Raw genomic sequence first — 16,505 nt, forward strand, 5'->3', positions numbered from 1 at the left:
TCTTCCCTTGGGGTGTTTAGTCAACATCAACTTCCATCACTTCTCCCAGCTCATACTAACATAACGGAACAGCGTACATTCGTCACTGAGTTTTCTCCCTGAAAGCATTTGTCAGACTGTACTGCGCTGACTGCGAGGGGTCTCGTCCCAGACTCAGCTATAACTTCTCCGGGGTTTTTTTTTTTTTCCTTCCACAGTAATAAATGACTTAACAGTTTTGGCAGGATTATCCACTGGCACTGAACAACATCAGCTGCTGCAGTGCCCATTTGCAGTCTGGGGATATCATTTTGAAGCATTTGCGTGCTGATTTTAAAGTGGCGGCGGATCGACTCTGCGGGGAGGACTCTGATAGAACATAATGATCAATGTGAAATGAGGAAAAAAAAAAAGTGGCCTCGAGAGGATAAGGACGTGTTTAATTGGATGTTCATGCTCTGTTACCTGCCTGACGGGAACCATTTCACTCACTCACCTTGTTTGCCACTCAGATGCAACTAATTAACACAGCTCCTAAATGCTTCATGAGCAAAATGGCTGCACGCTTGCAGACCTGGCCCATAATCTACAGAAATCTGTTGTTGTATTGAAATTCAAACATCATTGAATCAAACGGATATTTAGAAAATGGTCATAATGGGGAGCTGTCACACTCCAGAGAGAATGATTAATGTCAGTATTATACACATATTAATAAATAATATACTATTATTATTATTCATATCTGTACTATTTATTCGTATCTGAACACCAGTTTTAAAGCTTCCATAATCAGGATTTGGCTGATGGCATTGTGATCAGCATCATCGGCAGATATTGGCTTTAAAATGTATTATTGGATATCAGAAAACACTGCCACATCCTTAACTTCTATGCTAGCGCCCCCTATAGCTAATACTTTGTTATTACCTATTTATTTTGCACGATAAAGACATTTCATATTCACATCTGCTGCGAAATAAGTATGAAAAATATTATGTTAATTCCACTACAGAAGAGAATAAATGACCTCTGCATTGGGCAAAATGAAAGACGTATCAGTATCGGTATCAGTTATCGGCCCAAACACTCCCAATGTATCAGTATATCGGATATCAGCAAAAAGTCGAATATCGTGCATCCCTAAATTCGAAGCAAGAAGAATATCAGAGGCATTGCCTGAAAGCCGGCACTTACAGGGAAATAGCTGCCAATCCCACTGGTGTTCACATACTGTTTTCCTCAAAATCCATCCATTTTCTACCGCTTTTATCCTCCACATGAGGGTCGTGGGGGGGTTGCTGTGCCAATCTCAGCTGACATGGGGCGATAGGTGGGGTACACTCTGGACAGATTGCCAGTCCATCACAGGGACACATCGAGACAAACAACCATTCAGTCTCACACCTAAGGTCTATTTAGAGTGTCCACTTTACCTAATCCCCAACTCGGCATGTTTGTGGACTGTGAGAGGAAACTGGGGAACTTGGAGAAAACCCATGGGGAGAACATGCAAATTCCGTGCAGAAAGGCTACATTTGCAACATGATTTACAAAACTGATCACATTCTAGTGAAGAAGACCAAAAACTAGCAATTGAGACATGAACTCATTAGGAAAATGTTAAGTGACTTCATAAGGCACAAGGCAACCACTGGAGTTGCCCCCTGATTGACTTCACCAAGGAAACCGAAAGACTCTTTACATAAGGTCTGTGGCCACATCTTAAACTTTGTGAACTATGCTCATCATTTTTAGTTTAGTGTGCAGCAATAGCATGCTATTTATTTCTAATTAGCACTAAAACTTTATGAAGCAAGTTACATCAGAAACAGCAGAAATCATTTGGCAGGATAATAAACCAAAGCACTGTACAGACTCGAATTTTCATCCGATGATGGCACTCGGCGAAATGTTAAGAGCTCACACAAACCTTTCCAAATCATCCTGTCGCCATAAATTTGAGCGCCACATTTCCTGACAATTAGGACATTGCTCTCAGAAGTGAACCTCATAGCAGACTTAAAAGTCAGAGAATCACCAGTCAGTATTGACTTCATCATTTGAGTGAATGTCCTCATAAAATTCCACGGCAATACAGTTTGAGGTTTTGGGCAGCTTTACCTTTGCCGTTCCTAAAACTGCTGTCGCGTCACATCTCATGACAGTATGACACCTTTATCCACAGTGCAAACAAGCTCTTACACAGTCTGTTTCTTTGAGCCCTGCTCTTTTTGTGACCTTTAGCGGCGACCTTTCGCAGTCCCTAAATGCCACTTTTGGAAAGTCATTAATTGTCCTCAGACCTGCTGTCAATGCTCAATGTCTCACGGGCCTGAAGACAAGCTACATATAGCTCACGTTGCTGGCAAATTTATGGAAGTGCTGGATAGAGCGACTCTGGAACAGGAAGTAAATACTGCAAAATCACAGTACGTTATGGCATCACTGAAGTTACAGCAAACAATTATCAAAGACAGGTATTTACGGTGAAGATACTCGAGATAAGCTGTTACATACAACATACATGCTGCATGCAATGCTTTTGCCAACACACACACACAAACATTATATAGCCCCCATATGCCCATACACTGTGTGCATACGGCACTGTGTTGCTTTCTCGGGTGGTAAGAATGAAGTCGAGGTAAAAAGAGATTGATTTTCCAGGGTCAGACATAGCTGGACTGTACATTGAGCTGGATCAGCACCATCCCCAACCTCAACTGACCAAACGGCAGAGTGATTAATAACACCACCTCCACTGCCCTCTGCACACAGATGGGACGTCAGGTTGAAGGTTGATGGAGAACAGCGCAGTGTGCAGTGTTAACCCCGTCATACAGATTAGAGTTTGGACATCAGACAGCAAACCCTGCTGCCTCATGCGATTTGTACCCTTCAGGTATCCTTCCACTGTTGCTGATGCCATTTGTCACCGCAGGGCCCCGCTGAAGACTCCTTTAAAAATGGGTGGAAAGAGTCTTTTTACTCTGCTTCTGAGTGATTTATGAAGTGCCGGTGTGTGCACATGGCGCTGTGGTTTTACAGTGCTGTGTTTGAGCAATATCAGTCTCCAAAGTTGTCAGAGCAAAGCACATCGCACAGAAGCGTCTCACACTTGTAACAAAGTCTGTTACATCACTGTCTCTTTTCATTCGAGTTGAAGCCATCTGAAGGCCCTCGGAGAAGCGGAGAAGAAAAACACAAGTTGATGAGGTTTTTGAAAACCCCCAAAAAACAAAAAAAAACATCCGTACAAGTCATTTGTGTACGAAGCAGTTTTTAATTTATACACAGTAACACAAGCAGACATGTAAAAAGAGTTAGTTAGAACTGAACCACTGAATAACCTAATATTTGGTTATACACTCTGAACAGAAATCATTGAACTTGATGAATGGATTTATTCTTTTAGTATATGCGTAGCACTCCAGTCTGGGTTCAGGAAAATAATGATTTATATGCTCCACCTGTACAGTAAATGTCGTTAACATCCTGCTCTCACAAATACATATTTAACTCAGACGCTAAAGGAAAAGCTGACACTATCAAAATTCAAAAACATTTTTTTTACAAAAAATATAAAAAGTACGTTGACAAAGACTGATGCAGGCTGATATGAATGACTACTTTCCCATATTGACATAACCTTTTTTTTCTCCAAACAAAATCGTTTAATTCTTTAAACACTTGAGACACTGAATAAATGCATTTAGAAAAACTACAGACATACATTTCGAATTGAAATTTCTGTACAAAAGAAACCACACATGTACCTCTAATTGAAAATAAGGAGAAATTAAAAAAATGAAAGAAATAAAAAAAGATTCTACACTGCTAGCTGCGAGACCCTGCAAGAGCCTGAAAGAAAACAAACCAAAACAAACAAAAAAAAAAGACAAATTTGACCATAGACTTCAAATATCTACATCCTAATTCAAGGACTGGGTGGACATTGATTTATCTGGAAATTTCTGCAGCATTAAATGGTAAAAGCCACCAGACACTACCACAGCCTTTGTCTCCACAACTTCCAAAACCAGTCCTGAACCAAAGACCAGCAATGAGTCCCCAAAACCCTGGAATGCGCTCAGTCATGCAAAAACAAAAAGGAAACAGCAGAGAAAACACATCAGATGAAATCATGCAAAGCAGGTTTTGTGGTTATTTCCCTCATTACAAATACAGGTCTGTTGTCGAGGCGTCACAGGAAAGTTACAAGGGGATCACATTTTCCCACTGGCTCTTTGAAAAGTTATTTCTTTTCCCTTTTTTTGTCCACACTGGGAAATGCAGTTGTCTGTTGGTGAGGTTTGCCTCCCAGATTTCAGCTTTCCAAGTGTACCCCAAGGCACCTGAGAGAAAGTGGGTTTCTCTCTGTTGGCAACAACGTGTGTCTGTGTTTTCATTACATACCAGCTGCCATAGAGTCTCAAGAGTGGGACTATCCCACGCATGGTGTCACGAATCTCAATACAAAGCACAAAGAAAAGAAGAATACAGTCAAAATGAATGATAGGGTTGGTGTCCCCAATATGGAGTATGAACTGCTGAATCAAAAGTTAATAGTCATCGTAGGTGTTGAGGTCGGCGAAGTATGCGTTGGTATAGGTCTTCCCGGCAAGCTGTGGGTTGAAGTACTTATTTCGTTCCTCCAAAATCAGATTGTTTTTGTTGAGGGCCTGCGGACATTAAAATAAAATAAATAAATAAATGAGAGTGAAAGAGAGGAGAAGGATACGAGTCAGCATGGGTCTGTTTGCAACACATGGATGAAATGATTATTCAGCCCACACGGCAAGGTAAAAGCAAATCCATCCAACCCCCCCAAAACATTTTAAAAAGGGTGCAACACAAATCAATGGGTAGTCACACGGTGAAGAAAACATACATTTCACAGAGCAAGGTCAAAGCATTTGTAAACAGGCTGGGGGGAAAAAAAAGATAAGCCCACCGTAGGGCTAAATTATTTTGATGCAAGTCTGCTTGTCCACCTCTGTCATCTCTAATACCTAGCATCAGCAGATTTTATGGCCCTCAGATTGCTGGTCCTCTAGGACAACCTAAGCCATAAAGATTGATCATAACAGAGTCCCTTTTCTGTTAAACAATAAGTTAGTGCCACAGGGGCGTCTTCTCAGTCCCTGTGTGACATGGTAAACATGGAATGAGCTTCTGATGCTCAATACAACATCAGCAATTTGCCAAATGGATGTGCTCATATCCAGAGTGTGCGCACGTGTGTGTATTTGTGTGCTGGGAGTCCCTTGGGGCAGAGTAATTGAACACTTGATGATGCTGCATTTGCAGTTGATGGATGTTTCCGACTGATACTGATAGGGAACGAGTGTGCTGAGCAAAAAAACTCATATATTTGCTTCACTCCCATTATGTGATTTGCACACAAAGGGAATGTAATCAACACTCCCGCAGCCATGGAGACGGTTATGTGTCTCTGCAGGTGGCCCTATGGCTGCTAACAGCTGTGCTGCGATACTTGTTTCCATCATCTACTTTGTCTTCTTGTCTTAAACCTCTTTAACTGCCAGAAGAATGATTACACTTAAAAAAAATGTGCTTAAAAGTCTGGAGTGGGATTAGTGACAGAGAGGTAACAGAGGAGGATAACAAGTAGATTAACTGGGAATTTTCTTTCTTTACCCATTAAAGGTCCAGTGTGTAGAAATTAGTGACGTCTAGAAGTGAGACTGTGACAAGCGGGTGTCTCTTCATGGCGCGTTTCCACCGAGTGGACCGGTTTAATTTGCTATGACACGGTTCAAGTTTTTTCTTGCGTTTCCATTCGGAACAGTACCAAAATAACCAAGCGTTCCATTTTTCAATACCCATCCCTTGGGGTAGCAGAGTATGGGTGAAGCTAGTCCCACGTCAGTCAGCTGATTGGGCAACAGAAACTACGCCGTTGCTGTCCGTTGTGTTATTGTAAGGTATTGTTCTCAGTCGAAATGCAAGCCTGACCGTTCCAAACTGTACCGTACTGTACCAAACCGAACTGTACCATGATGGAAACACCATTAGCTCATCCCTCCATTTCCAAAAAAATGTCACTGGGAACTACTATGGCCTTTATACACCAAAGAGAATGTTCTTCTCTGTTTGTCTTTAGCTTAATACCTCAAATTGCAAAACACTGGTTTGTCCGTTTGTGTTGTGGAAACAACAATTATATAAAATCATATAACAACATATTTATGGGTATTCTATTCAAGCTCTGCCAATAAACCCTCCTAAAATTTACACATTGGACCTTTAAATCAAGTAAACAATAAAGGACAAAACAATAAAGACAAACAAAAATAACATGCAAATGAACAAACTCTGGAAAAATAAGGGAGGGATACACTGCCTTCTCACAAGCCAGGAGGGAGGTAAGTGAAGGGGTCGTGATGGAGAAATGAAGGGATCTGAGCAGAGGATGAGAAACTAGAGGACTGTACTCCAACCTGCCACACACAGGAAATGCCACAGGAAGTGGAAGGGCAGAGCACGGTGGGGAAGAGGAAGTAGTAGTGGTTGGGGGGTTTTTGGGGAGGGTCAAGTGGCGGGATGTTGTAGAAGTCAGAGGTTAGTAGAAAATCTCCAGGCCACGCATGGACACCCCCATGTTAGCAGAGAGAGGCTGGTGCATGGCGGGGTCGTCCAAGGGCAAGAGTACGGACACATCTGGCTGCAAGGAGGAGAGGAACGGACAAAAGTCATCCTCAGAAGAACCCTGCAGCAATGATCTGTCTTAACACAAAGCCTGCAAATGTAATTCACTACATCACTCTACAGCTAAATGGCAACTTTGTGTTATCTTATGATAAGATAATCTGCTGGAAAATACTTCATTTTATACAACATACTCAATAATAATGACTGAAGTGTCATCAACAGTCAGACTTCAGAGAAAAAGCATCAAATATGGCACTAGATGTTCATCACTCTTCCCTATAAGCACCTCAAAAGAGGCCTATAATGGTTCTGCAAACTTAATTCAGAGCAACATCTGAACCATTTAAGGCTCAGTGAGTGAGGGTTGGAGGCAGAATGTAGTGTCCATTTGTCATGCAGCTCCTTTTGTATTTTTTACTGCCGATATTCATATCCGCCTCTATCCGCAGCTGAACAAACTGAATTAGGCTTGATGCTTCTGACTGTAATTGCATGACAGATGAACGCTCCTCGCACCTTCATTCTGCAATTAAATTACATTTGGAGCCGTTTGCTCAGAGCCAAAGGATCTGTTCCCGCTCGGTGGTACTTTTTCACTTTCAAACACGTCCATATCTGTGAAATAGTTTACACTTATATTAAGATGTACCGTGTGGTCCAAAATATGACATCACATTGCAGCTCTGGAATACGCTTACATAAATCCAAGCAACATTATGATACATGGAGAAACATCTGAAAACACAAGAAAGTGAAACCCTGCACCTTTTCTAGACGAGCAGTCACATTTGAGACATTAACAACTGCTTCACAAAAAGGTCTGATTTCCATCAGTTGAATCTCTTCCATAGAAGCACATGTTCAAATTAAACTGATCTCCTCATTCAAGTAAGTCAACTTGCAGCCATTTTTTTTTTTTATCTGTTTGTCTGTGCTTCGAAGCTGTGATTGGGGGCAAAAAAGGATCTGAAGTGAAAATGTCAGAATGTCATCGTTGCTAGACTTGAAGTGTCAAAGGGAAGGCAGTGTCTGGATCAGTTGTATCCAAAGCACGATCATGCAGACGAAAAGTGACCAATCAAACAGAAGGTCAGTAAAATCAAGGTTGGCCACTGTAGAGATTGGAAAACAACTTTGAATAAGATTTGCTAAATGAAGGAAATAAGACTCCAGTCGGTGAAAGGGCTGTCAAAAGAAGACAGTCTTGTAGTGGAGAAGAAATGAGGAGAGCTATAAACCAATATTTCACATTGAATTTTTTTGGCAAAAAAAAATCCTATTTACTGATGAATCCTAGCTTAAAATTTATGACAGTGACCGAAGGGTTTATCTAAGGAAACAAACAGGAGACAGATTTAAACCTCAGTAAAAAAAACCCTGACAAAACTTTGGCCAGCTCCACGAAGACTTAAGTAAAACAATGGCCTTTTTCTTGCACGGTCACCTGATTGTCAACCTGTCTGAACATTTATGGTGGCAGTAAAAACCATGCTGGGGTAACACGTTCTGTACAACCTTGTGGAGTCAGCATGCATGCATAAGAACATGCGGCCATTAAAATAAAAGTCAGACATTTCTGAAATTCATGTGCATTTTGGGAAGAATCTACTTTTTTTAAATGTTGCTTTTGTCATTTGTAATAAAAGGGATTCTTATATTGCAAAAGTTGACTAGTGGTCTCAGACTTTTATGCTCCACTATGACACTATCGGTGTTTCTGGAAACAGTGGATACTCTTCTGAGAGCAAGAAGCAAATATGACTAAAATAATGAACTGAAGCAGCAACGGTAAACTCTTGTTTTGGTTGTGTGTAGAATATGCTTTAAATGTCTTTACATCACTGCATAATTCAACTATAAGTGTTAGGACATAGCATGATGCTCTTCCATCAGCAACCAGACCCACAGAAGCTCAGATTAAAACACAATCTGTTTGCAGTGTGACTCACTCCATTCTTTGCACCATCCATATCTTTACTTAGATAATAGTTGTTGGCTTCTTTATTAATGTTTAAAATCCCATATGTAACCTGCAAGGAAATTAAAGTCTGCAAAAAAGGATGATCTGGTATAGTAAAATGTATTAGTGTTAACTTATTGGCTCTTTTCTCCAACTCGGGCTCCTTCACTGCTGCTGCTGCTGCTGCTGCTGCTGCTGTGTTTTTTAAAAGATAAATGTGCATTGCTCGACATTAATCTTTCTCCACTGGAAGCTCTACTCTTTATTTATCCTCTGCCATGGTGAATCACAGCATCAGAGATGCACTGAAAATTGCTTTTTAAATTCTCCTTAACTCACACTGGCTTCAGCCTCAGCCTTATTATAAAATATCATAAAATTAGAAATCATATTAAGCAGCAATGGCTTTTTTTTTTTTTAGTTCTAAGTTTTGTTTTCATTTTGAAACTACTGAGCTGCAAACATGTAAAAGTCAATCAAACAAATTACACAAACATTTATTAGCTTTAATACCAACCAGAAAACTATTAGTTTCTTGTTTGAACGGAGCAATTATTTTAGTCTTTACTAAAGAAAAATTATTTCTAAGAAGAAATTATACCAATTTAACCATTAAGACATCTTGGGGCCTGGAGCGAAATGTTTAAACTGCCTATCATACTAAATATGTGTGGAAAATGGTACATACAGCCTCTCTGCTTACCACTCATCTTAAAAGAGATGAATAGATCAGTTTTCCTCAGTGGGCGTTTATATAATGTATACATTAAGTGACATCCACTGTCCTTGGACGCTCAGTTTATACACTTTCAACTTGGAAAACGAGGGAGAGATCCCCTCTTCCAAGATGGAGGGATGTGCAATAGATGTGTGTACAGATCACCTCCTCCGTATGACCTATTAGTACTACCGACTTCCTCCCTTTCAAGGTTTCAGGGACGGACTGACTGTCACACTGATCACTAAATCCCGCTGCATTTTATGCCACAGGGAAAAAAATTGAAGAGGAATAAATTGGTTGAAACAGGGAGAGATGAACTACAAGATTCTCCTTCTCCTCACAGTGATGCAGAGGGACAGTCACTATGGCGACATTCGGAGCTGATATTAATATCTGTCCTCTGTGATCCGATCACATGTGGATGGCACTAATGGCGACTGTTCGGACCTGACATTAAAAGGTGTCCTTGATGTGTCTCCTGTGACCCCACATTATCTGCTCTTCATTCAAATACACACTGACATGATGTGAGCACAACGTTATGCTTCTAACCAGTCTGACTGTACTGATGTGTCTGCTGTCAGTGTGTGTGTGTGTGTGTGTGTTTGTGAGTGCGAGTGACAGAAGGAGAGGGAAAGAAAAAAAAAAAAGATGAGAAGAGCTGAATGAATCAAAGCTCAAACTGGCCCTGAAAACATTTTTAATTAGAAAAATCATGTGGCGATCCGTGTTAATGTTGTGGTGTTGGCTGCAAATAAATTAACAGTGCTGATTATTGAAATTACCAGTGATCAGATGACGCCAACTGAGGAGGTGGTCTCTAATGTGACCTGAGGACAGATTGCGTTCATGCAGCTACGGATAGTGGACAAAAACGTGTCCTCTCACCAACTTCTGAATTTGGTTTCTGTGACTGGTCTAAACTGGGATTATATTTTGCCTTATTCTTTTTATATCAAAGGCCTTACTGTATTCTTCTAATGCTATAATGCTTTTATATACATGTTTCCATCCAGAAGTTGACTTCCTGTCACTGTTCATGTGATCAGTTATTTAGCTCAGCTGTCCAACTGAGCTGAATGAATCCGAGGAAGCCACAAGTGAACCATGTTGTTCACTCATGAATAGAACTCAGTAAAGTCATTCCAGAGTGTGGTCGTTGTTCACCTTTATGTTTGAAACACCTGCTAAACCAGAGCACTGTGAACATGCCCAGCTGGAGTGAGCAACAGCGGTGGATAAGCCCTAATCATCAGCTTTGACTGGTGACTTTAGCTGTGATCTATCAGTGGATAAGAGGCTGTTTGTACTACGAGTAAAGCTAGATCACCGTCGCCGGCTCTGGCACTCCTAACGACCTGCACTCTGGGATGAAATAAAAAACTCAAAGACCCTGTCTAAGCAGGGAAATATGCAAACGCAGAGCCACTTAGTTGATTGCCTGCCCCCACACACACGCTGATAAGTGATTGTATTAGTATGTTATGAGAAAGCAGTGTATGATCACTGACACAGAACAGAGTCACACACTGAGACACAACAGCAGAGGAGCACACGGAGAGAGAGAGGACGTTGGTACAACTGCCTGACGGTTATACAACTACAGAGTGTCAGTGCGTGACAGGAGGTGGTGTGACAGTGAGAGTCATGCAGTAAGAAGTGTGTTTAATCACAACTGACACCAGAGGAAGAGGAAGACGTTGCTCACTGACTTAGCGTGTGGCATCAACTGATTGAGTCTAACACAAGCTGCCTCTACACATCCGGTCACAGTGAACCCAGAAGAAACTTATCCACAGACCTTAATGGCTTCCACAGAGTCGTATTTGTCCAGTTTGTTGATGTGGTTGGTGATGCTGGTGTTGAGCGGTGCGGCCGAGATGGGGTGGATGACGGTGGCGTCGTGCGACTGCTGCTGGTAACGCTGACAGTACGAGTACACGAGCAGGGTGACCAGGCAGCCGAGGATGGAGCTGCTGAGCCCCACAGCGATCATGTGGAAGAGGTTGAAGTCTGGTGGTGGAAAGAGAGAGAGAGAGAAGGACATTCAAGGGATGAGAGAAAGGTTGGCGGCAATTCTCTGCCAGTTCACATTTGTGGAAGTGGTAACCAAACCTGCAATTCATATGGTAATGAGAGAGCGTTCTGCATTTAAAAAAAAAAATGGTTTGATAAGGAAAATAAAGAACACTTATCTCTTCTATCAGTGTAATAGTTTTTCTTCTTCCTGTGCCTCTGCTGTTGTCTGTCTGATCTTATACATCAGATGTTTTTTCTCCAAAACCAATGTAATACAAAACCTAAGCCCTATTTTAACTCAAATAATGCAGTGATGATTCAGTTCAGTCACCTTCAAATAAAGTAAAAGCAATTATTTGTATGAATTAATATTTTAATTATTACACCTTTATCTATTCTTATACGTTTTACTTTTCATTAGATATATGCTGTGTGTTTTATTTATAACTATAAGCATGGGATTTAATTGAATTGAACTTAAACCAAAGGGTACACACTGTTTCTCTGGCTACTAAGTATTAATTACTGTTCTGTATCAAGAGCATTGTTCTCCAGTGACTTTGCTTCAAAGACACATTCCCAGAGAGAGAGAGAGAGAGTGATAATTTAGGTGTTATTTCCATGAGCGCCGTGCAAGTTATTTATAGACCGCATACAGCCTCCAACCAGCTAAATAATAACAGTGTGATCGCCACGTAGCTCGCACTCAAGGAAAAACGCAGGTCACAAAAGGTCCCTGAAGCCTTGCTTCTCCTTATTGCTTTGACTGCAGAGCATAAGTCAAAGTGACTGACTGAATCTATCAGCGCGTTTTTATCAACTCAGGGCATTCTTATACTGTATATATATCACTGGCAGCAAAAGGAAAAAAAAATGAAAGTGACTTTAAGTGGAACTGTTTTTACGGTGTTGGCAATCCACCTTGGTGAGTTTTGCAGGTTTTGCAGGTTTTGTATTTTTTCCGCACATGAAAGAAAGGAAAGCGGCTCTGCTTACAGTTTATAAGGTGAGTCATTTAGCCGAGTGAATTTAAGATGCTGTTTTTGAAATGAAAGCTGATATTTGTCATTAAATTATGCGCAAGGGATACATACACATGCGAACACACACACACACACAATTATAAATTACCTCCACAGTGTCTCTCTTCCTGACTGGAGTGTGCAATTGAGACTTCTGACAAAGGGGAAGAAAGAGGAAAGAGCACCAGAATTAGGGGCAAAAAAAAAATGTAATATATATCACACAAGCTCCTGTTACCGTGGCGAACTTTGACGGTGAGTGAGGTGGTGAAAGCTGTTCTAAATACAAAGCACATTATTGCAAACAATCTACTAATGATGAGTGTAGCACCTTGAGTGATTTATGAAAACTATCACTTACATTATAGATAATGAAGTGCAAGACTTTGCTAATGAACCTTAATGGAGTATCTTTCCCATGAAAAGGGGATAATTGACTGATAATTGAAGTCATAAAGGAAAAATGGGTAATTTTATAGATCTGCGAGTGGTTTTCATGAGAATTATATCTGAGCTCATTCTGAAAGAAATGTTACAATTTCTTTATTTATATCAAATACTTATAATGAAGTATTCTTGGAGTTTCAGGACTCTTCTTCTTCTGTGATCTGCATATTTGCCATATTTAATTGAGCAAATATTTTACGCCAGATTTCTTTTCCTGATGCAACCCTCCCCATTTATCCCGGTTTGAGACGGATACTATACAAACATTATATAGCCGTTCCAGTGTACACAGTGATACAATGTGAATCACAGACCATCCTTTGTCAAAGGTTTTAATGATCTTTGTGTCGTGCAGATCGATGCTCTGGGGTGTCTCACATTACTGGTTGTCAATAGGGAGTTGCCTGTCTAAGCAGATATCAATAGTAATGGTGTGCGTATGTGTGCAGAGTGGATTTTTAAGTTTCAGTCTCTCAAATAGAGTTGTAGCTTAGCAACGACACTGAAGAACCTGCACTTGTGTTAGTGATGTCAATTTTATACCATTTAAAAATAACAGGATGCAAACAGTGTCTTTATTACGTCTACAAACATTGGCCTGTCTGCCACCGTCTTTACTAATTGTTGCCTCTTGGATGTAAAATAAACAGCCACAATGGTCAGGATATTTGGTTCCTAATCTTGATCTGATCTTTGCTCCTGATGTGACACTTGTATTTGCCTAGAGAGCTGCACGGTATTCCGTTAAAAAAAAAGGAAAAAGGGACACTGTCAGTAAAAATAATAATATGAATTCTACAGAGGAGGAGGAACAGACTCCTGCTGTGAGGCAACAGGTACTGCTGATAGAGAAAGCGCAAGGCAGTAGCTAAACTAGCACTGTGTTTATGCACACGTTGTTAAGCTGAAAGTAAAATCGTGACAATATTGTTTCTCTAGATGTTTGTTGAACAGGTGTTTTGAAACCAGAGCTTTTACATTTACATTCTATGCAAACACGTCGTAAACTCAAACGACCACATGCTCACAAATAGAAAGAGCATTAAGTTCGGTAAATACGTAATCATTTATATGCGGACTTACGAGCTCCACGCTGCGATACAAGCACTGCAATATTTCCTGATTTGGGTCTGGTCAGACTGCTGAATTATGCACTATGAAGTGTTTGCCAAGGCCATGCAGCTTTAACCTCAGTCTTTAATTGTCAATGAAGATATGAGTGCATATTTCTTTGGAAGATTTTTTATTAAAAAATCGCTTATGTTCGGCTCAGCTGGCAAAGTTGAAGGTTAGTGGCTAGAAACAAGACTATATACTATCACTGTATTTAATGTTGCAAATATCATTGGGAAGACGTCTCGATGTTATGAAACACAGAGGGAAATAAAATGAAATACTTCAGTGACTGGAAAACAGTGTAAATAAGCAATGTCCTCCTCCAACATTAGAGAAAAAAAAAGTAAAACTGCTGGTCTAAGTGCTTTTTGCATGGCCTGACAAGACACTGAGACTCATAATGAAAACTAATATAGCAGCAGGATTATTGAAGTGAGCAGGGAGGCTGCCCTTAAGTGTGGCACCTGGGTTCACGCCCCCATGTAATCATCCGTCCCACTCAGGAGTCCTTGAGCAAGACACTAATACAGTCCATCCCCAAACGTGCTGTCCTGTCACTGAACCTGACCTCTGACCTGAGATGAGTCCCTCCGAGGGATCAATAAGTGCATTTCATGATCTCAGTATTCTTTGAAATGAAATGAATGTGGTGTGGTGGTGGTGGTGGTGGTGGGCGGCGCGGAATGTGTTTCAGACAACGCATGAGCACCCCAGACATTACTACAGTCGAGAAGCGCGTGTGTGCGCTTATATAGGCAACTGTGCATTACACTGTGTAAGCGTGTGTATGATTACCTGGTATAAAATTGGAGTCGGGAGAGCATGGCCTGCTTTCGCTGCTGTTTCCTGAGCACTGGTTTCCAGTGGGAAACAGGACATCACAATGACGCACACGCAGCTGGGCTCCGTTGGAGTCACAGTGGGACCACTCCGACCAGCTGGACCAGCTCTCTGGAAATGGCAATGACAGCACATCTCACAACCTGTGTGTGTGTGTTCATGTAGGTGTGTGTGTGTACTTTCATAAGCTTGTGGTTGCCCTCAGCTGCATATTAGTAATGCATGAGCGACCACCGAATGGGCTGAGAGAGTCTACTGAAAAATAAGCAGGAAACTTGTGATGGATTAGCTAAACTGGTGTGTGTTTGTGTACCTGGACAAGGCTGTGTGTTGCACAGTGCTTCCTCAGTGTGCAGGCCCAGGCATATGTCCCCTCCGTAAGCTGGTGGAGGGTTGCTGCAAGTCCGCGTCCTCATGTAGTGTCCCCCACCGCACGTCACAGAGCACTTGGACCATGAAGACCAGCATGACCAACTGCCATCCACTAAACCCAAAACATCAAGTATTCAAAAGTTGTGCTACTTAAAACAGTAACACGTAACTTTTTAAATGAAAACAAACATCTGTGACATTCAAACCATTGTCAAATGAGTTCACACAATGCCAATGAATCAGATCCACGTGACACAAACTGATAGTATTGCTTGACAGAGACAGTTTTGCAGCATACGAACAGTGTTTCTGTTTATAAAGAGCAAACAGAGGCAAAAATATTGAGATATAATAACGTTCCACATGTGCATTTTCATGTTTTGTAGGATTTATGTTCCAGGTCATTTCAAAAGAAAATTTCTTCTCAACATCTGAGCGTGATTGGAAGTCGTTTCAACCTATTTCAAACAGTGAAGTGTGACATAAATATGAGGTCATTTGAATGTGTGTGGCTAATGCATTAATAAAGATCAGTGAAGCAATGCTGTTGTTCCACCCATAATGTTGAATGAAGTAGCAAACACCTGACAGGAGGGAATTCATGATGAAAACCGGCACACAAAGAAAACATATAAATACACGACAAGAGGGACATATGGGAGAGACATAAAAAGAGAGGAGGAGGCAATCATGGCCATGAATCACAACACAGGTAAATATCCTTCACCAATCATCTGGATAAAACCTCACTTCATTGTGGCAGAGAGAAATTTCCTTTTCAGAACCACTTGAGAATTGCTTTTAAAGACCAGAGGATAGCTGGCAGCGCCGTGCAGGTAATTGAAGTTGCCGATGCTCTTTGTCATCTCAGCGTAATTTCTCTATCACAAAGCGACACATAAGTCGATACCTGGCCCTCAATGACGGATCGTCTCATCTCAGGCACAGATGCAAGAAAAACACAGATTCATTCGTTTCCAAACCCGATGGATGGCAGACTTAACACCCCCCCCCCCTTCTTCATAGTACACTAACGCATTTGAAATACAGTGGATTAACCATGGGAGGATTACAACTGCCAAATCAGCACAGCGTGTATCCCTGAGAATAATATCTCACTTTCACAGGAGTGCTAATTGAGTACATATTAGTATTCATTCCTACTCAAGATGGGTTAAGTCAGTTCCTTTGGGGGACAGGAGTGCAGAGTTTTTCCATCAACATACAGTAGCCACTGTATCATTACAGTCAACATCCCAGAGCAGTTGGCAAATACATGCACAGACCTGCAATGCCATGCTCTTGGATCCACTCGAACTCTGCACACCGAGCTAACAGCTAATAACAACCA

General features: G+C 41.1%; 1 protein-coding gene across 4 annotated transcripts in view; it reads right to left on the reverse strand.

The window, feature by feature from the left end:
• Window positions 1-3,245: 3,245 nt before the first annotated feature.
• Window positions 3,246-16,505, reverse strand: part of sema5a (sema domain, seven thrombospondin repeats (type 1 and type 1-like), transmembrane domain (TM) and short cytoplasmic domain, (semaphorin) 5A) — a 118,036-nt gene continuing 104,776 nt past the window's right edge. For 2 of the 4 annotated variants that reach the window (XM_044031820.1, XM_044031828.1), the window contains exons 18-22: window positions 15,096-15,266; window positions 14,738-14,893; window positions 12,489-12,533; window positions 11,140-11,351; window positions 3,246-4,664 (exon numbers count right to left, since the gene is read on the reverse strand). In XM_044031820.1, the coding sequence (XP_043887755.1) occupies window positions 4,545-4,664; window positions 11,140-11,351; window positions 12,489-12,533; window positions 14,738-14,893; window positions 15,096-15,266 (704 nt within the window). In that variant the 3' untranslated portion in view covers window positions 3,246-4,544. Of the gene's footprint in view, window positions 4,665-6,529; window positions 6,671-11,139; window positions 11,352-12,488; window positions 12,534-14,737; window positions 14,894-15,095; window positions 15,267-16,505 lie in introns of those variants that run through there. The other 2 variants (XM_044031836.1, XM_044031845.1) reach the window with 2 other exon arrangements.

Source organism: Solea senegalensis, linkage group LG1, assembly GCF_019176455.1.
Source record: "Solea senegalensis isolate Sse05_10M linkage group LG1, IFAPA_SoseM_1, whole genome shotgun sequence".
Lineage (NCBI taxonomy): Eukaryota > Metazoa > Chordata > Actinopteri > Pleuronectiformes > Soleidae > Solea > Solea senegalensis.